General features: G+C 46.1%; 1 protein-coding gene across 8 annotated transcripts in view; it reads right to left on the reverse strand.

Moving 5' to 3' along the window:
• The window catches only part of KALRN (kalirin RhoGEF kinase), an 805,383-nt gene that overhangs the window by 521,613 nt on the left and 262,151 nt on the right, over positions 1 to 21,619 (reverse strand). For all 8 annotated transcript variants that reach the window (XM_050916883.1, XM_050916882.1, XM_050916885.1 and 5 more), the window contains exon 3: positions 21,251 to 21,365. In XM_050916883.1, the coding sequence (XP_050772840.1) occupies positions 21,251 to 21,365 (115 nt within the window). The remainder of the gene's footprint in view (positions 1 to 21,250; positions 21,366 to 21,619) is intronic.

Consider the following 21,619-nt stretch of genomic DNA (forward strand, 5'->3'; position numbering starts at 1 on the left):
ACTATATATACCATTTGACATGACAGAATCATTGGAGAGGCAGTTATGGAACATATATTATGAAAGTGAGCTTTCTAGTAAGTCTGTTAGGAATGGAATAGTAAATAACTGATATAAGTCTCTGGCGGGAAGCAAAATCTAAATTAATCTTTGATCTCTATGGTGTTCAGAAAGTTACATTCTGGGTTCTAGAGGGAGTAATAAGAAATGGTATAGAAATGGCCCGTATTGTCTATGCATTTAATTCCAAGAATAATAGTTCATCACTAAAGCAGTAACTCCAACCCGTTCACTGTCATATGCTTAAGAGTGTCACCTAGTTTCAAATATACACTTTTTAAAACTGGATCAGGGATTGGCATCACAACTTCCCCACTCACCACCACAAAATCAAATCAGCATGTCTGTAATGAGGGTTTTCTAATACAGCTCTCATCCACTCCATTTCCTCGTATCAGGGGCTGGTGTAGAAAAGGGACTACTGACATATCCAGCCTCTGAAACAGCATTCCTAAACATAGTGGAAAATGCCACATCAAAGGTGCTTGCTTCTCAGCAACGAGAAGTCCAGTTAGGGCATGCAAATTACAAGGCCCATATCCTACCTCTCAGAATAGGTCTACAATAAAAATACACAGTTCTTTCCATTTCATGGTATTTTACAAACTGCAGTAGAAAGAGATCCTGAGACATGAGGCCTGGTAAACTAAAGTCAGATCCTGACGCTATAAAGCAAAGTTAACATAAGTCATGCTATAAGCAAAAGTCAAGCCCTGTTACAAAGCAGATGCCTGCTTGAAGGTTCACTATCCAATACATGAACTTGGCAAGAACAGGACTGGCACTGCAAAAACACAAGCACTCCTAGGCACTAAGTATTCACGTAAATGCATTCCAGAAGAATCGTGCCAGAACACTCCAATACAAGGGCATGATGGTAAACACACTCCCTGAAGCTGATACAGGGGCAGACTGACACCTTCTAAGGATAAGGTCAGGATGGCAGGGTGATGGATAGAGATGTTTTGATTATCTTGTACATGCTAATTCAAAGGGTGGTAACTAACCACGTCAGAAGGGCAATATGTAACTTGTTTGTATCAGCGTATAAAAGAGGGGTCACAGAGGGGATGTCTTTGTCTGGCCAAGGTGGGAGTGGAGAGTCCTGCCACTCTCTGAGCTGAGTCCATTGTCACAGGCATACATGTATTAGTGGCCCTGTTCGGTCTGCTGAGTGCTTTGTCCACAATAAATCTGGCTGAGTGTGTTCACTACTGAACTGAGTCCGTGGCCTACTTGGGCAGTTCGATGGAGGTCTGCTGTGTCAGCTATTGGCACAGAGCCAGTGCAGCAGAGAACACACACACACACACACACGTGTACCTTCACAATACTTCTGGGATGTCAGTGTTATTATCTCTAGTTTATACATGGGGAAAAATAAGGTGCGCTGAGGTCACATGATTTGATCAAATTACAAAGGGAGTCAGTATTGAAGCCAGGATTAGAATGCAGCAGGATCTTAATCCTCCTCCCATGTCCATTTCATGTCTGTGTTGATCAGATACATTGCACAGGTCTATGAGCACATGACCCACAAATGTGACCAAAGTTAAATCTGGAGGTCCCATCCCAGTTACTATTTCAGATCTATCCACATCAGAAAGGAGTAAGACACCATCCGAGCTGACAGTAAATGGAATTCTTACTGGTGATGTGAGCAGAGAGGCTAAGGGCTAAAACAGGCCATTGACATGGACCTTCTATTTCAGCAGTTGGTCAGGATTGAAGCAAGGAAGCAAAACAACGGGGGTGGGGATTTGCAGTGCTAGTGTCCATGTTTTGTGCACTAACAGAAGATTTTCCATGCTTGTCAAGTGCTGGATCTTAGAGGACTGAGACGAAAAAGATGTATTAAGTTCAACCTAGCCTAGTATGTTGTTAGTGTTTATCAACAAGGAATATTAATCAAATCATCCTCCAACAAAAACTTCCAGCTAATCCAGAGCCCAATCCATTCACAAGAATTAAATTCACACACAAATAAAAGGGAATTTCCTGATCTGATGGTACAGAATTAATTTGAATCTATATTTTATACTTATATAATTTAAAGAGTATTTCAACATATACAATGCACAGTATTCGCTCAGCTATTGTTGATGATGTGCAACTGGATGCATTTTGCATGTGTCATCCAAATTTCACGTCTACAGTATATGAGAATTATAGTATACCCATCTGAGTATTGCATGGAAAATACATATTGCTCCAAGTAGGATGTGAAAGCTGCATGCAGAGCTTCATATGATCATAAAGTATAAATTCAAACAAACAACATCTACCCGAAAGCAGCTCAAAGTCATTTGCTGAAGATCCTATAGAACAAAAGCCACTGCCATGCTTTGTAAAGCTTCAACTCCTGGGAGGATACTGGAGTTTACAACAGGAAGTCCCAAAGCATTGCAGAATGAAGTGCTGCATGCTACCTCAATAATAGACATTTTAATTAGCAGCCTTGCCACAATATCTACTGCACATCTGGCTATGAGAAGTTATACTGTTTGTCTGTTGGATATGGGAACTCTGGGCCAAATTCAGTCCTGGTTTAAAGTCCACTGAATTCAATGGAATTCTCTAGGGGTAATTTGGCCAAATGAATTTTAAAATGCTGTGAAGGACCATACCCAGCTGCTTGTGCCACATTAATGTTAGTGTTGGTCTCCTATTCAGGATCAACATGAATGGACAATGAATATGCAAGAAAAGGTCAAAAAGCTGCAGTTTCATATTGATTTGTATTACTTACTTGGACACATTCTTTGACTGCTTTCAGAGTTACATTGGTTTAGAAGAAGAGGAAGGAAGACAAGTTAAATTTCAACAAGGGTAGGGTTTTCCAAACAGATAATTTGTTCAAATTAGATTTTAAAACATAGTATTTATTTAATTTTAAATGACAGCATCAACTGCAGAAGCATCTGGCAAGCCTGATGCTCACATACATAAATGAGAAAAAAAAGACAGAACCCCCTCCCCCGCACCTAATTCATCCTTCTATTAAAAGACCAAGTGCCAACACCATCATATAAATGTTTGAGACAGTCAGCTTCCTCTTCATACTCCCAGGCAGTGGGTGATAGAGAAGAACCTCCACTTTACATGAACACCACAAACACATCACTTCACTTGTGTGTAGGAAAGAAATAAAGTATCCTGAATTTGGTTAGGAGTGGCCAACCACTACTGCCAGAATGACTCTGATGATCACACTGTTCTCTGTGCCCAGTGGGAGATAACCTTACAGACCCAACACAGATGAGTGAGCTGCTAACTCAGCAATTTTAATCAGACAGAATGGTGAAGCTGAGGTCTCCTTTGCACCCACCCTACAAAACAGGTTTATACTGGCTCTCGTTTTCAAAAGAAAGAGGTTTTTAAAAAAATCTAGATATTAGGACGAGTGCATTCCATCTTGGAAGGGAAGCTTCTTTGTCTCACATGCTGAAGCTTTGGTTTTCTGGTTAAGTATCACACCAGAATCTAAAATATTACAAGATTTTCTCATGATTATACATCAGATAAAGCCCTATGCGCTCATGCAGGGAAACCAACCTGTTCTCATTTACCGTTTAAAAACATATTGTAGCAAATATTTGAGAGCCAGCCTATACTAGATGAGCCAGGAGCAGTTTAAAGTTACATTTTCCTCACACTTTTTTTTAATCGAAAAAAGTTCTAGTTATTTTGGTCATTAGCGTTCTATGTTGGGTTTAGGTTATTTTGTCTGTTTCTCTCATAAAAAAAAAAAGTAGCCATCTCGCCACACACCATGCAGCTACATTTTCTCTTGACGAGTATAAAGTTACAGAATCCACCAAGCGCTCCACGTGCACGCAAGGAAAATGTTAAACACTGACTTCATTAAGAGCACCATGTAGAAAATGGGAAGAAACCATAGGTAGAATTTGCAAAGTTGTCCTAATGCATCTGGACACCAATTTCCAATGGGAATTGATGGGAACTGGCATCCAAATCCCTAGGTACTTTTGAAAATCCCATCCCATATTTTCTACAATATAAGAATATTGTGCTATATTAATGTGATATTGATTGCTATTATATTGTAATATGATCTCGTCACAATGCAGTGAAAGAAAAGTACTCTCCCCAGAGTCCAGCCTGAGTGGTCAGGCTGTGTGCACTGTGGTAGAAAGAACCTAAAGTTTGTACTAGTGTCAATGACACCTGCCTCATCTTATGCAGAGGATCTCTGCTTTGATGGATCCTCTGCACCATCCACAAATACTTGTTGTATACTGGCACCCAAAAAAAGCCTGATTCAAAGTCTGTTGAGGTTAATGGGTGTTTTTCCATTGACTTGAATAGGTTTTGGATTAGGCCTTAAATCTTGCCATCCCTTGCACGGTGAATGCACCTCAATGCAAGCCATAGAGCACCACCCTGGTTCCACTTTCCCTGGGGTCATCCATACCCAGGTAAAGCGAGGCCAAATTTACTCCAAATGATGATAATTTGGAATAACGATAACATTGCTTACAGTGGATTAGTGGATGAAAAACCACCAGCACTGGTCCATTGTCAAAATTTACAAGACTGAGAATTTTGCAGCAGCAATAAAACAGAGTCAGATCGCGTCTACATTTTAGCTAGAATAACGTTAGACTTATTGATTGATCTGTAAATTCAATTGACGGCCACTGACATGGCTTCAAAAGGGAACTGCACATTTAAACAGCCTGTTGCCAGTGTGCCATTCCCACAAAGGTTAATGCCTGCTAATTTTAGCTCATTTAAAATGCTATTCATGGTGGCATCGGGTAACTAACATGCCTTCTTTACTGAAACCTCCATATTGCTGGTATCTGGATCTTTATAAATATTATGGAGCCACAAATTTGAATGTAAAAAAAAAAGTACACAAGGTACACAAGCAACATCTTTAAATCAGAACTATTAGGGAGAAAGCATATAGAGGACTGTGCTGAAAAATATGCTGCAGAGACTCACACAAGATCCACTAAGGAAGGGGAAAATGGAAATTCTGTATAATTCTTGTAACTCGTACTGGTGCCTACCACTTAGCTAAATTGTATTGACATCAGACCCCCTTGCTGCTGAACCTGGCCAATAACAGCAGGAAATAAACAGTTTGTTTTCTATGATACTAGCATCTGATTTATTGTTTTCTTCCCCATCTCTCCCCGCCCCCCACACCTCAATTGCTTCTTCCAAGCAGCAACTGTCAGTACAATTGACAGGCAGAAGCATTTAGCACAAAGGAGCAAATGCTGATCCAATCAAAGGATCAGGTACTTGAATTGAGGTCAAAAAAGAAGAGCAAGGCCATGCAGCCCTGAATCAGACAACTCATGGGGCACAATCATATTTGGCTCCCTTCCTCAGACCTCTCAGATGCTTCAAGCTATAACTGATCCTCTCCTCTTCCAGTATCTGACAGTGACTTCCTGTCAGTGTCTGTCTCATTCAATCACAGCAGTTGCATTAAATGATCTTACAAGTGCATCTGAAAGCCTCAATGCACCCTACAAAGAGAAGACAATACCACCTACAGGTAAGGTATGTGAAAAACTCTGCCAATACGTGCTTTGCATTCAGAAAATTAAAACAAAAACTCTCACACATTTTCTACTTTCAGCAACCTTTCAATTCACTCATCTCTATGTTGAAAAGAAAGTTCACATTGTCATTTTGTTGATTCCGTCATATTTTTAGAAATCTAGAGTGACTGTTGAAGTTTAGGTCACCAGTTAGACAAGGTCAGTAGTGGCTACCCCCCCAAACGATGTTACGTTGCATTAAATGAACTTAACTGGTGATCTCAGTTCCTTCATCACTATTTATTGCTATCAGTTGTTTGTATGATGGTTTTGTCTAGAGACTCAATCTTGCAAGGCACTGTGGAAACATAGGGTAAGAATTCCTGTTCTGAAGAGCTCATGGCTTAAACAGAGACAACAGATGAAAGGTAGGACACAGGAAGTAATTTTAACACCATTTTACAGATGGGGAACTGAGGCACAAAGAGATTAAGTGGCATGCCCACAGTCACAAAGGAGCCAGAAGTGAACCCAGATTTCTTGAATGCCCGTTCAGTGCCTTAACCACAAGACCATTCTCTCTGGGTACAACTGACACTAGCTGGCATCTTTTGTTAGGCGCAAGATAGAATCCAAGGAATAGAAAGACATGGAAACAATTACCCTCTCACCCCTAGAAGTGTGTGTCTAGCTACTGTTTATATTGATATTTCACCAGTCACAGAAGCATCAAGGGTCTGAACATAGTACGAGAACAATTTTTTAAAAGTGGCCTCTGCTCTCCCCTTTCTGGGGCTGATGACTTTTCTTCATTTCTGTGTTCTTGGAGGTGGTAAAGAAGCTTGTGCTGACAGTGCCCAGGCTGTACCTGCCCCATGGATGAATAGATGCCATCACCTTCCAGGCTCTCAGTCTCATCAATACTACATTCACATAAATGGCCAGATTCACAGATGGAAGAAACTGGAATAGCCCCATTTACTTCAATGGAGCTGCACTAGTGGAGGATCTGGACTGAAAAAGTGTAAAAAGAAAATAAGAATTGGAAGATGGTGTAGAAAAATCATGCAGTTAACTTTTCTGCTTTGCACAGAACCCAAGAAAGCAACAGACTATTGAACAGTCAGAGAATAGCCATATTTAAAAAACACAAAACTGTTCATTGCCAGGGGCACTCATAACTCAGTACACTCTGTAAGTTTGAGAAAGTGGCTGCAAAGCAAAATAGTATACGCAAGGATATATTAGATGAGAGTCTCTAGAGTCGAATCCAATTGTGGGTATATGAATCTTCTCAGTTACTACCTTAAAGAGATTTATTCCAGGCCCTATATTAACAATATAACGGGTTTATAAGTCTCACTTAGGGAAGCAATTTGCAAATCAGGCCAAAACTGAGCCAACACCTATATTGCCCCTTCACTATATGGTTCCATCTACCAGTATAATGTTTGTTTTCCCAAATATTTTAAGGTACTTCTGTCACTATTCCTCTCTTTTCATCTGTACATTTTACTATTTTTCAGTATTACAGAAGGGAGAATCAGGCTCCTGCTATGAGGAGAGCTAGTAACAGAAAGCACTGCTAAAAACCTGAGGCTATGAAGGATTTAACAAATTTTTGAAAAATTGAGATTTAAAAATTATTGAATCTTTTCCCTGAGAGGAGAGAGAGAAGCCCCATGGACTTAAAGGGAAGCAGCATATTTGTGGCTCTAAGGGGAAAGCATATGCAATGGCTGAGTAGAGCAGGACCATGCACTGTACTTAATGTGGACATATTTGAGTTTCACCTTTTGTTTGTTGGGAAGATCTGGGTTTATGAAATGGAACTGTGGCTGGCTGCCACCCGTGTCTCCTAGCAAGTAAGAGAACAATCAGCTCTGGAGCTACAGCCCGAACACACACCCTGGTAAAGAGTAATGATCTGGACACTACAGGGTAGAACTGAGACTAGAAAAGGGCAAAACAATAAAACCAAAAGACATCAGGACCAGGTCCTAGTGCCCACTTTTCTCCTCTGAAAAGTTACTACATTAAAAGGTCACCTTCTTATTCAGCAGAATTTTTCCCTGGATGTATACAGTCACATCCACTGACACTAGTGAATAAAGCAAGATCCAATTCCTTTTCAGCCCTGGGAAAAGGCACAGCTCTAAGAAAGTGAGGTGAATTCTCTTCTGGCTTGTGAATCCTTATTGTTAACTAAGTTCCACTTGCAGGGCCGCCAGCGCAATAACAGAGTCTTCAAATTAGACCCATTTACAACTGAGCAACCAGTTGGAAGATAAGGGGTTCCCTAGGCGTCACTGAGGGAAGAACTTAGCCTCCAGAACCTTTATTGCTGGAGATGTTGCACAAGTGAGAAAGAACCCAGTATGACTTTAAAATGCATGTCTGCGTGGCTGGCAGAAAGACATCTGCCTTATAAAATGAGAAAAACTGCTGTGGAAATCATTGAGACACCATAAACGTGGGACTCCATGAGAACATTTTTGACCGAGCTACTTTATGAGACTACCACACTTCAGATGTGGATTCACACAGGTGCAGGTCTCTGTGTGCAAGGTTACAGGTTCAGAGTCTAAATCTGACTAGATGTTGACTTTTGCACAGGGTGTTGAAAAGCATGTAAGAAACATATGGATAGTTTGGAGAAGTAGGATGATAAACTCCCCATAAATCTTAATTCTCTAATGGCATAAAGGAGAGCAAACTAATGTGTAATAGATGGAAATGCTGGAAAAATCAGATATGGGAAACTAACAGCAGAACTCCAGGTCTTCTAAAATGTTGTAAGCAGTATTATTTTTTGGAGATAAATAGAAACCTTTCACCTATTCAGCCAGTGTAAAATATTTTCTCAGTAGTCACAGAAAGCTGATTTAAATAAAGGATCCATTCTTGAAATAACCAAAAGTTTTTTTCTGACTCCTTGATAACACATTGCTGACATCTGCAAAAATGTACTCTGAGGATTAACAGATTATTAAACAAAACAGGACAGTTTTCTTGTCTCTATCTGATCTTAATGTTATTTCAGCCTTATTTGCCCTTTTTATTCCGCACAACACATCCACCAAATGGACGTGGGAAGTTCCTACTAGACCAAATACAATGCATTTTCTAACCACTTAGGGAAGAGAGCTGCACACAGCCCCAAGTTATCATGCCACTTAGAGGGAAAAGGCTAGCTGAAGTGTGCAATTCACAGCACATTACACATGAAGCACTGTATTATACTATTTGTGTTATTCATTACAAAACCAAATCTGAAAACACTTGCATTGTAATCCAACTGGAAGCTGAAGCAGAACTGACTCTTCAGCAACAAACAGATTTAGGACCAAATCCTACAAAGCTTTCTGCACCCTCAAATCTCATTGAAGTTAATGGGAGAAGAGGACATTCAGGACTTTGCAGAAGGCATTCAGCACTGTATAGGATCAGGCTGACAAATTGTTCAAGGTAACAACAATAGTCAAAATTGGAAGTGGTCTTGAAATTGATGCGAAATGTCCTGCATCGTCATTAGGTTTGGACTAACTCTCAAAGGCTTCTGTGCCCTGAAAATGACTGAAAACCCTGATGAAGCTTTTTATAATTATTTTTAAAACATTGCAGCTTTTAGTGTTGATGAAAAGTGCCAAATTCCCAGCCTTGGAGACTTTCTGTATGCTCTCTGTACAGTATCAATCAAGGCAACACAAGCTTCTCCTGTACAATCCCACCAACATGCCACAATCCTGTTCTGAAAAGGTCATCTTCATAGCTGGAAGGAGCCGAGGGATCATCTTCTGGAAGGCTCACATCTAGTAAGCAGGTAAGTGGAAAGCTTGATCTCCATGGCCATTCGAGTCAATGACCTCTAAATTGAGACCGCCAGCTAAGGTGCCACTTAATACAAAATGATGTAGTCAGTGTCCGAGTACGTGAACCCTAGGAACTGAAATAAGCCCAACAACTAATTTCACAGTTACCACCAAACAGGCATTAGATAGTAATAAATCCCAATAACTGTGCCAATCTAGGCTGGATCTGAAGGGGCTACCAGGAGGAATAAGACTCTTTAAACCATTACCAGTCCCCTCAATTATCCACCCCCAATGAGCCTTCTGCATACACAATTTAAAAAAAAATTAAACTACATTTAAAGAAAATACCAAAGCTCCATTAGCTTCATTAGTTTCACTTCATTTATTAATGTGCTCTTTTTAGGCAAGGGTACTGCAGAATAATTATCTGACACACGGCACCAGATATTTAGGTACTAAAATTAGCACGAAATGCCCAATGTTATTTTTAAAATATGTGGGTATTTTTGTAGCCTCCAAAAACAACTCTAAAGCTTCTTTCATGTTAGGATCATGTAACAAAATAGAGCTGCAGCATTTAATTCCTATCAACAAAATGAGTTTCACACTAGTCCTGGCCAGAAAACCTAATATACACAGTACCATAGGTCATCAATGAACAGCTTGAAATTAATCCAGAGTTGTAGTACACATTGCTACAATTTGCCAGGCTGTGTATCATACTTTTAATTATTAAAAAAATCCCCAAACCTTGAAATAAATCTTAAAAGGCAGTTAAATAGTTGCACTGATTCTAGTGGCTGTAAAATGGCTCAGAAAGGCATCTCCAACGAGCGCCTCAAACATATAGACCTGTCCCTTAAAAACATTGTTCTGCTGATATGAATCCTGGATGTGCCCCAGAATGGGGAAATATTTGAGCAGGTTTTTAAAGAGGACAAATAAAAATAGACTTCTTTAAAATACTGGTCTCCCAGATGTTTTAGGTTTCCCCTGCTGCAGAGACCAAAGAAGCTTGCAGATTTTGACTCCAAGACAGGTTAATGTGTTCAGCAGGAAGACCATCTATAGCTGAGAAAGACTATTTCCTTCATCATATCAGACCAAGACACAGAGATCTGCAAGCAGTCAGAAAGCTCAAGCTAATAATATACTGTCCCCTTTTGATCCTCCTATAGCCTACACAAGACTTAATTCTCGATTCTAAAGGGTTTGCAAAAGCAAAGATTGGCCTGCTGATGATTTCACGTATACACATGTAAATCAAGACTACCACTACTGAAATCAAACTCTGCCAGATTAAAATCTACATAACTGAGATCAGAATAATGCTCCATATAAGGAGTATAGGAAAACAGCATAGCTGAACTTTTCTGATCCTAAATCCTTTGTCATCAGAGAGAAGGTCATGCTTCTCAAGTTTTGGACATCGTGACCCAATCCTCAGCTTGTGTAAATTAATTAAAGTAGCTTCATTGAGTTCATGGAAGCTATACTGATTTCCAGCAGTGGAGATCTGGCCCCACATATCAAGAAAACACAAGTACACCTGCAAAATAAGCAGAAAAGGCTATCACTAATAGGAGCAGATTAAGAATGGGCAGATACTCACTAAGAATCAAGGTACCGTATATACTCGATCATAAGCTGGTTCATTTATAAGCCGACCCCCCAAGATGGGTAAGTAAAAATGGAAATGTTTATGGCCCGTTCATAAGCCGACCTTATAATTCAGGGGTTGGCAAACTTTGGCTCCCGAGCCATGAGGATAAGCCGTTGCCAGGCTGAGATGGACCAGGAATATAAGTGAAGATGACAATGACAATGCTGTCTGAAATTTCCTCAATATAATACAGGGTTTGGCTCACAACTGAAGCCACACTGTGCTCTGTGAGTTACAGGGACAGGACCGGGCCTTAGTTGTTTAATAGTATTTCCTATTCTGCTACATCTCCAAGAGATACTGCTGTCAGTTAAACGTCTAATGAGTTGTCATTCTATTAAAACAAATGGAACAAAAGAAACCTGAATCAGAAACTTGGAATGCTATATTAGGGCAGAGAACGTACTTCACCCTAGCTTATATGTCATCACCAATCTTATCCCTGAACACAGCTCATGGTAACATACCATCACAGCCCTCTTCATTAGGATATAAAAAAGACGGTTACTCACCTTTGTAACTGTTGTTCTTCGAGATGTGTTGCTCACATCCATTCCAGTTAGGTGTGTGCGCCGCGCGTGCACGTTCATCGGAAACTTTTTACCCTAGCAACTCCAGTGGGCCGGCAGGTCGCCCCCTGGAGTGGCGCCGCCATGGAGCTCGATATATACCCCTGCCGGCCCACCCGCTCCTCAGTTCCTTCTTGCCGGCTAGTCCGACAGTGGGGAAGGAGGGCGGGTGTGGAATGGATGTGAGCAACATCTCGAAGAACAACAGTTACAAAGGTGAGTAACCGTCTTTTCTTCTTCGAGTGATTGCTCACATCCATTCCAGTTAGGTGAATCCCAAGCCATACCTAGGCGGTGGGGTCGGAGTGAGAAGTCGCGGCATGGAGCACTGCAGATCCGAAGGCCGCATCCTCTCTTGACTGCTGGACCAGGGCGTAGTGGGACGCGAAGGTGTGGACCGATGACCAGGTCGCTGCCCGACAGATTTCCTGGATGGGCACACGGGCAAGGAAAGCCAGCGACGACGCCTGCACCCTGGTAGAATGCGCAGTCACACGGCCCGTAGGAACGTGGGCCAGCTCATAGCAGGTCCTGATACAGGACGTTACCCATGAGGATAATCTCTGCGAGGAGATAGGAAGCCCCTTCATGTGGTCCGCTACTGCCACGAAAAGTTGGGGGGATTTGCGGAACGGTTTGGTCCTCTCTACATAGAACGCGAGGGCCCTACGGACATCAAGCGAGTGGAGCTGTTGCTCCCTGCCTGAAGAGTGAGGCTTTGGGAAAAAAACCGGGAGGAATATCTCTTGGTTGATGTGGAAGGTCGAGACCACCTTGAGGAGAAAGGCAGGGTGTGGCCTCAGCTGCACCTTATCTTTGTGGAAGACTGTATACGGGGGGTCTACCACGAGAGCCCGGAGTTCCGACACCCGCCTAGCTGAGGTGATAGCTACTAGAAAGGCAGTCTTCCAAGAGAGATAGAGTAGGGAGCAAGTAGCTAACGGCTCAAAGGGGGGCCCCATGAGCCGAGACAACACCAGGTTAAGATCCCAGGTTGGAGCAGGGAGTCGGACGTTAGGGTACAAACGTTCCAGCCCTTTTAGGAATCTAGTCACCGTCGGGTGAGAAAAAACGGAGCGGCCATCCCCACCCGGGTGAAAGGTGGAGATAGCTGCCAGGTGGACCCGCAAAGATGATATCGCCAGGCCCTGTTGTTTGAGGGACCAAACATAGTCTAAGATATTGGCCACCGAAACTTCCATAGGGCGGAGACCTTTCTCCACGCACCAACAGGAGAAACGCTTCCACTTGGCCGAGTATGTCGCTCTAGTGGAAGGCTTCCTGCTGCCCAAAAGTACCTCCCGTACCGGGGTGGAGCAGCGCAGTTCAGAACCAGTCAGCCACGCAGGAACCACGCCGCTAGGTGCAGCGACTGCAGGTCCGGGTGACAGAGAGTCCCGTGTTCCTGGGTGATCAGGTCCGGGTGAAGGGGCAGGGGAACTGGGTCGGCTTTGGCCAGGTCCAGCAGCATGGGGTACCAATGTTGCCTGGGCCACGCCGGGGCTACCATGATCACGCGAGCCCTGTCCCTGCGCACCTTCAGAAGGACCCTGTGGACCAGTGGGAACGGGGGAAACGTGTAGTACAAGTGGGTCGTCCACGGAATAAGGAAGGCATCCGCTATAGACCCGGGCTCCCTGCCCTGAAAGGAGCAGAACGCCTGGCACTTCTTGTTCCCCCCGGACGCAAAGAGGTCCACACGGGGATAACCCCACCTTTGGAAGATTGAGAGGGCGACGTCGGGGCGAAGGGACCACTCGTGTGATAGGAAGGATCTGCTCAGGCGATCCGCCAGCGTGTTCCATACTCCGGGGAGGAAGGAAGCCGTGAGGTGAATGGAGTGGGCTACACAAAAGTCCCAGAGTCGCATCGCCTCGTGACATAGGGGAGAGGATCTGGTGCTGCCCTGCTTGTTGATATAGTACATGGTCGTCGTGTTGTCGGTAAACACCGCGACACAACGACCTCGAAGCTGGTGACAGAACGTTTGACAAGCAAGGCGGACCGCTCTCAGCTCCCGCATGTTGATGTGCAGCTTCACCTCCTGCGGGGACCACAGGCCCTGTGTTCTCAGAGTTCCCAGGTGGGCCCCCCAGCCAAGATCTGAGGCATCCATTGTTAGGGACACCGAAGGCTGAGGTGGGTGGAAACGGAGTCCCGCACACACTACGGACTGGTCTAGCCACCAGCCGAGAGAATCTAACACCCCCTGGGGGATTGCGATCAGCATGTCTAGCAGTTGCCTTGCCGGCCGGTAATGAGCGATGAGCCACAGCTGGAGGGGCCTCATGCGGAGCCGAGCGTAACCCGTCACAAATGTGCATGCTGCCATGTGGCCTAACAGGGTTAGACATGTCCATATTGATGTCAAGGGGGCTGCCCGCAATCGCTGAACGATCGCCGACAACGCCTGGAACCTTGGCAACGGCAGAAGGGCCCTGGCCACGGTGGAGTCCAGGACGGCCCCAATGAACTCCACCCTCCGCGTGGGGAGCAGGGTGGACTTGTCTATGTTGATCATGGGGCCCAAGGTAGCAAACAGGCCGGTGATCCTGCGGACGTGGCTGCAAACCTGTAGTTCCGCCGTGCCCCGAATTAACCAATCATCTAGGTAAGGGAACACGTGGATACGACTGCGCCGAAGATGTGCCACAACGACTGTCATGCATTTCGTAAATACCCTCGGGGCCGTAGAGAGGCCAAATGGGAGGACTGCAAATTGGTAGTGAAGGCGGCCCACCACGAATCGAAGGAAACGTCTGTGGTGTGGCCAAATGGCAATGTGAAAATAAGCGTCCTGCATGTCGAGGGCGGCGTACCAGTCTCCCGGATCCAGGGATGGGATAATGGTCCCCAGGGATACCATGCGGAACTTCAACTTCACTAGGTATTTGTTGAGCTCTCGCAGGTCGAGGATAGGCCTGAGGCCTCCCTTGGCCTTGGGGATCAGAAAGTAGCGGGAATAAAACTCCTTGCCTTTCTCGTTTTCCGGAACCGCCTCTATAGCTCCTTTGTTGAGGAGCGTCTGTACCTCCTGTCGAAGGAATTGCTCGTGCGAGGGGTCCCTGAAGAGGGATGAGGAAGGGGGGCGGGAAGGAGGAAACGATATAAACTGCAGGCGGTAGCCCGTCTGCACCGTGCGCAAGACCCAACGGTCCGATGTTATTTGGGTCCACGCCGGGAGGAAAAATGAAAGGCGGTTGGAAAACGGGGGGGAAGGATCCGTGGGGGAAACTGTTACTGCGCTCTCGGGCGCACCTTCAAAACGAAGGCTTGGGTCCAGGCGGGGGCTTGGAGGAGCTTTGATTCTGCCCCCCCTGGTTCCCCGAATGCCTACGCCTTCCATTCCTGCCACGGCGCCTATTGAGGTCCTGCCGTTGGCGGAACTGGGGGTATGGCCTGCGCTGCTGCTGCTGCGGCCGGAAGGGTCTGCGCTGCGTTCCCGGCGTGTGCATCCCTAGGGAGCGCATAATGACCCGATTGTCTTTGAGACTCTTAAGTCTGGGGTCTGTCTTTTCCGAAAACAGGCCCTGGCCTTCGAACGGGAGGTCCTGGATGGTATATTGGAGCTCCGGTGGAAGGCCAGAGACCTGAAGCCAGGAGATACGGCGCATCGTTACCCCCGAGGCGAGGGTGCGGGCAGCCGAGTCTGCAGCGTCCAAAGAAGCTTGCAACGAGGTTCGTGCAACCTTCTTGCCCTCGTCCAGAATGGCCGCAAATTCTTGGCGGGCCTCCTGTGGCAGCAGCTCTTTGAATTTGTCCGCTGCCACCCACGAGTTAAAGGCGTATCTGCTGAGCAGGGCTTGTTGGTTTGAAACCCTGAGCTGAAGGGCCCCAGCTGAGTAGACCTTGCGGCCAAGGAGGTCCATACGTCTGGCCTTCTTGGATTTGGGGGCTGGAGCTTCCTGCCCATGACGCTCCCTCTCGTTCACCGACTGTACCACCAGGGAACACGGTGTCGGGTGTACGTGGAGGTACTCATAGCCCTTGGAGGGGGCCATGTACTTCCTCTCGACGCCCCTTGCCGTAGGGGGGATGGAGGCCGGTGACTGCCAGATTGTATTGGCGTTGGCCTGGATCGTCCTAATGAAGGGTAGGACGACCCTGGTGGGAGCATCAGACGAGAGGATGGTGACGATAGGGTCCTCGATCTCAGAGACCTCCTCGGCTTGCAGGCTCAGATTCTGGGCTACTCGCCTAAGGAGGTCTTGGTGCGCCCTGAGATCCAGCGGAGGAGGGCTACTGGAGGAGGTGCCAGCCACCGCTTCATCAGGGGAGGAGGATGAGGAGACCCCCGGCAAGAAAGTGTCCAGTGGGGGTTCTCCCTCAGCCCTCGCCTCTGTCTCAGGAGCAAGAGCGGGGTCTTGCTGCTTGGATCCTTCCTCTCCATCCGGGGAAGGAGGGGGGTGAGACAACGAAGCCTCCGGCACCCTGTGCTCCGTCGTTGCAGGCCTAGCAGGAAGCTGTTGGGGGCCCTGGGCTTGATGGTATGCCCAGGGGGTCCAAAACCCCCACTGCTGCGGACCTTGGTCCTGTTGCGGAGGGTCTTGAAATAATGCCGCCTGCCTGTCGGTGCCCAGCGCATACACGCTGTCTGCTTGGGAAGACACCGACGGCTGCCTAGAAGGCCATGGTGGGGCCGACCCCGGCTGGTAAGGGTCTGCGCGGGTCGGCACCGAAGATCTTCTCGGTGCCGGGGATCGGTACTGGGAGTCATAGCGGCGCCGGGATCGGGACCAGGTTCTGTCTCGGTGCCGGGATCTGGACCGGTACCCGTCGCTGCTTCGGTGCCGGGATCGGGACCGGGACCTGCCACCGATGCGGTGCCGGGAGGTCGACCGGGACCGGGACCTGCCACCAGCTCGGTGCCGGGAGGTCGACCGGCGCGGCGAGTGACGGCGAGACCGGCTCCTCGAGTCACGGTGCCGGTATCGACGGCTGGAGTCGGACTGCGACCGTCTGGAGGTCGATCGGTGCCGCGAGTGCGACCGGTACCGCCGAGGGGAGCGGTGCCGGGACTGCGAGCGGCGGCGGGATCTCGAGCGACCGAGGCGTCGGGACCTGGATCGCGAGCGCGAGTCCCGAGACGGTGCCGTCATCATGGGTTTGCCTCTAGATGCGACCCGCACCGGAGGTACCGGGGGTGGCAGCTGAGTAGACTCAGTTAGGGCAATAAGGTCCCGTGCCGAGGCGAAGGTCTCCGGTGTGGATGGGACCAATAGCTCAACCCCAGATCTTATGGGGGAGCTTGGCGGCACCGGACTCGACGGACCCACCGGGCCCGGAGTCTACGGTGCCAGTAGTGCCGCGGCCGATGTCGATGCCGGGCGCTCCAATCGGGTCTGCCTGGCTGGAGTAGCAGACGTTGACGGTCTCGCCTCTGCACCCGGTGCCGGGGAAGGTCGGTGCCGGGGAGTCTTCCCGGTGCCGGTGCGATCCGGTGCAGGCGCCGAGATCACGGCCTGTGAAGCTGCAGGGTCAAGTGCCGCCTCCATGAGGAGAGTCTTGAGTCTCTGGTCTCTCTCTTTCTTAGTCCTGGGCTTAAAAGCCTTGCAGATGCGGCACTTGTCCGACCTGTGCGATTCCCCCAGGCACTTCAGACACGCGTCGTGGGGGTCGCTGGTGGGCATAGGCTTTTTACAGGCCGCACACTGCTTAAAGCCCGGCGAACCAGGCATGAGCCCGGTGCCGGGTGCCGGGAAGGGCTACAGCCCAGACCGGCGAACAACTATATACAATACTATTTACACCTAATTAATTAACTAACTATACTTAACGATCTACTAACAACTGTAACAATAACGGTAGTTAACAAGGAGAGCTAGGGACGTGGAGGACAGCTATGCCGCGCTCCACAGTTCCAACGACCGACACGGCGATAAGAAGGAACTGAGGAGCGGGTGGGCCGGCAGGGGTATATATCGAGCGCCATGGCGGCGCCACTCCAGGGGGCGACCTGCCGGCCCACTGGAGTTGCTAGGGTAAAAAGTTTCCGACGAACGTGCATGCACGGCGCGCACACCTAACTGGAATGGATGTGAGCAATCACTCGAAGAAGAACCAGGGTTAAGTGAGAGATAGCATCAATGTGGATGGTAATCTCTCTCTCTAGAGCTGTAGGAAGTGGAAATAGAGAGAGGATTGTTATACTGATGTCACTATGATTAATTATAGTCCCTTTTGCTGAGGAGGATTTTCTAATTCTTCCACCAAGGCTGACGCCCTCCCCACCCACCTCCTCAGCAACAGCAATATTAGAATTCCTTCTCCTGACATGGTATCCAGAATCTATACTCATGTAATTTGGTAGGTCATTGACACATTGGTTAATTATAGCATGGTTAAGTTAAATACACTATGAATGACTGACTATGCACTGGGCGCTGATGATATGGAATCAAATTGTAATTTTGACACAATCGTCAAAAAATAAATACCTTTGAGTGGTTCCTGGCTAAGCTTAGCGAAAATGATTGTTAATAAATGATTAGGAAAGAAGTAGACTGTAATACAATTTAAAACTAGAATAGATTATGCAGTCCTGTCCATCTAGGTGCTTTCATAGTCTCCATCACCGCAGTACATAAGCACCTGCTGAGTATTTAAAAAACAAACAAACAAACAATAATGATGATCTCTCCCATTTCCCCCACTCCCTTCATAATCTATAGGAAAAATAATTTAGGAAGAGGGGGGCGGAATATGTGTATGTCTATTTATATACCTCATTGGTGGAAGACAAAAGGAAAGGATGAGATTTGCATTTAGCTTTGAATGTGATGAAGCTTGTGGTCATTCCTAACTCTTGCAGGAGTGAGTTTCATAATTTAGGTCCAGCTCCTATAAAGCTTTTGTCCTCCTCTCAGAAGCCTTCTGAGAGGTCATATTGCACATGCAGAGGCTCTCTCTTCTATAACTAACTATGGCCAACCTCAGGGAAGGTTCTGAAGTTTAAGACAGAGACCTTGAATTGGACTCTATTCAACAGGGTGCCAGAACAGAGGAGAGCTGGGCTAGGCAGTGTGTTCACAATGATTCATGTTGCTAAGCAGCCAGACTGCTGTATTTTGTGCTAGCTGGAGCTTTTTCAGTTTCTTCATTCCTAGTTAATAAGCTAGGCAATACCAAACCTCAAAGATTGCACATTGCTGAAACAACCAAGAGAGAGGGAACCTAAACAAGCATATAGATACTTCTCTATTGATTTACTTGTATAAGAGGGCAAACCCAGGGCACATATCTTGAATGCTTCTGCTACAAGTACAAGGGAAAGCTACAGATAAAGACTAAGCATGCTAAAAGGCCATTTTAACTGTGCAATTGTTGGCAACACTGATCTCGAGGAAAGAAGGCAATGCCATATCTTCATAGCCATGACTCATGTAAGAAATAATAACATCTATGAGAGCAGTTTTATTACTACTATATCTGGAGGGCAACTGCAAAGCAATCTGACATTTATTCGCACTGGTTGACCTACTGCCCTCTCAACCCCTAGCATATCCATAATCTTCTATACAATATGGTCACAAATTGAGCCGGCTGAAGAGAGATCAAGCAGTGTGTAAATAAAAGGCTTGACGAGTTAAAAAGAAAGAAAAAAAACCCCAACACATCACACAACAAAAGAAGCCCTGCCAGATGCCATATGAAATTTTGTCACCAGGCAGGAAATTAAAATCACATGCTGCAGTGTATGGGCACACAGAGGCTCTGCCCCTGTAACTATCTGCACCTGACTGTGGTCATCTCAGAAAGATCCCCAAACACTTAGGTATTTGGAGCTTGGAATGTAGTCTCATAACTTCGGGCACTGATTGGGATAATGTGTTTATCTCTGTGTATTATGCAAATACCCTTATCTCTTGAATGTCATGGAAATGACACTTCTTCCCTCCTAGCATTATTTTTGTAGTAATATAAACTGTATTCTGTGAGCAAGAACTTGGCTTTGGGAAAGCTGGCATTCCTGGCTAGCACAGAGTGACTATAATGGCTCTAGGCCAACCCCCTCAACCTTCCTCTAACCATGGGTTTTGTCAAGGCATTCCAGGGGGAGGTGAGTGGCAAGGGCATCCTGCCCCTCAGTAATCCCTGGCTGATGTAATGGCTCTAAGAGACTGTTACCAGCTGGCATACTTTAGAGGAGGCCTGATGAAGAGGGTGAAGAGAGCAGAAGGTGGCATATAGTTTTACACCCTTTCTGAGAGATGTGGGTATGGCTTTAGCACTTGTCAGGAGTAAGTCCTATAAATGGGTGGTGCCATCTCGTATAAGGTTGCTAAGGGAAGCATCAAAGGCCAGCAGTTACCTATTGCAAAATGTTTCTCTGTAGACAATCTGTGGGACAGGTGATAGTCACTGAAATGCACTAGGGGTGGAAATTTGAGGTGTGTGAGAAAAATGCTAACTCTTTTTATAGTCCGAGCCAGAGCTCCAAGAGCAAGATGGGCTGGAACACGACCCTCTCCTCAGTGTTGATGGATTACTGGTAAATGTAGTTCCCTGACAGTCAGTGGTAGCTTGGAGTTGGGACAAATCACAGTAGGAGAGAAGTGGCTTCTTTCTCCCAGATGAGAGAGAGACTTTGGTGGTCTCTCCTAGAAGGAGGGCCAGATAACTCACACAGGACTTTTTACTTTGGAAAAAGGATAGTGAAGCAGAGCGTCTGCTAGGAGAAGCCAGGGTTTGAGAAAGTACTGGGAATCAGGCCCTTTGGGGAGGGAATGTATTAATTTCCAAATGACAGGGGGAGGCAAGAGTGTTATCACTCCCAGTGGATGTGCTTCCACCTTCAGAGGTACCTGAATCTTTGAGGATGGGGGAAGTTTGGGCTCTTATTTTAATCAGCATCTCGAGAAAGTAAACTAAATCCTCCTCCAGATATATAGATCTGGGTTTCTAACCTGCGAAGACACCAAAACAAGATTAGATTCAGTGCAGGGTTTCTGCCTGCCTATACTGGAAACTTCACCGAGGAACAAGGTTGCAGAGACACTAAACAGCTGCAAGCTCCCCTATTCTGGGTGGAGGGGATATAAGGAGTTAAAATTGGGGGAACTGGCCAAAGAGAGGGCATAGTCAATATTTGAGACTTGACAGCACGTTCAGTACTTTCCATCAGCAGAACCTGCTGGTGGAAATTAAGCAGCGCTTGGGAGTGCAAACTGCCCAGCAGAAACCTCAAGGATGTACTGTCACAGAAATAATGCCTACCCTCCATTGAGTGAATCCCTTCCTTCCTGTACAGGAAATTATACCTTCCTGCACCAGCTTTCCTGAAGCTGGCAATGAAAGTATTAAAAAGCAATGCCAGACAATGGCTCCCTCAAACCTGCTAAAGCGAAATCGTCTAGAACAACCTAAAAGAAATGACGGAAACAGGAATTGTTGTCGTCAGTTCAGTGCAAACAAGATGCCAAAGGCCCAGCTTTACTAGCACCATCTCTAACCTCTCATTCTCTTGCATCACATCTCACTGGATGAAAGTAATTGGAATGGGAAAACGTGTGGTCTAAGCACTAAAAGGTTAATACTTGGAAATCAGCAACTGCCAAGAACTAAATTCCCCCACCCACTCATCCACCCCTCAGCTTTGAAGTGTTTTCTTTTGAGCTTTACCTTGGCACACTGGCCAAATAAGTCACAAGTTTCCGAAGGTCTTCCTGCCTTATTCTATCATGATTGCTGCGTGCTGGAAAGGTCAGGATGGGACCACCTCGTTTATCACGGCCACCTGCAGAAAATAAAGGATTGTTAGAAAATCAGGCAGGAAGCACATGTCAAAAAAAGTATGTGCACTGAATTGATAAACATAAATTACTGTATGTTCAAGACCCCTTATTCACTTGTAGATTTCAGACTCACTTAATTGAGCAAAGCATTCTCACATTTGCTGGAGCGCAAAGGAAAGGGAAAAAATGCAAGAAAACTTGTTACTGATGTTTCTTTTTACCTTATATTAGAAGCTTTGATGGGACTAAATTAACA

The sequence above is a fragment of the Gopherus flavomarginatus genome, chromosome 10, assembly GCF_025201925.1.
Source record: "Gopherus flavomarginatus isolate rGopFla2 chromosome 10, rGopFla2.mat.asm, whole genome shotgun sequence".
In the NCBI taxonomy this organism is placed as follows: domain Eukaryota; kingdom Metazoa; phylum Chordata; order Testudines; family Testudinidae; genus Gopherus; species Gopherus flavomarginatus.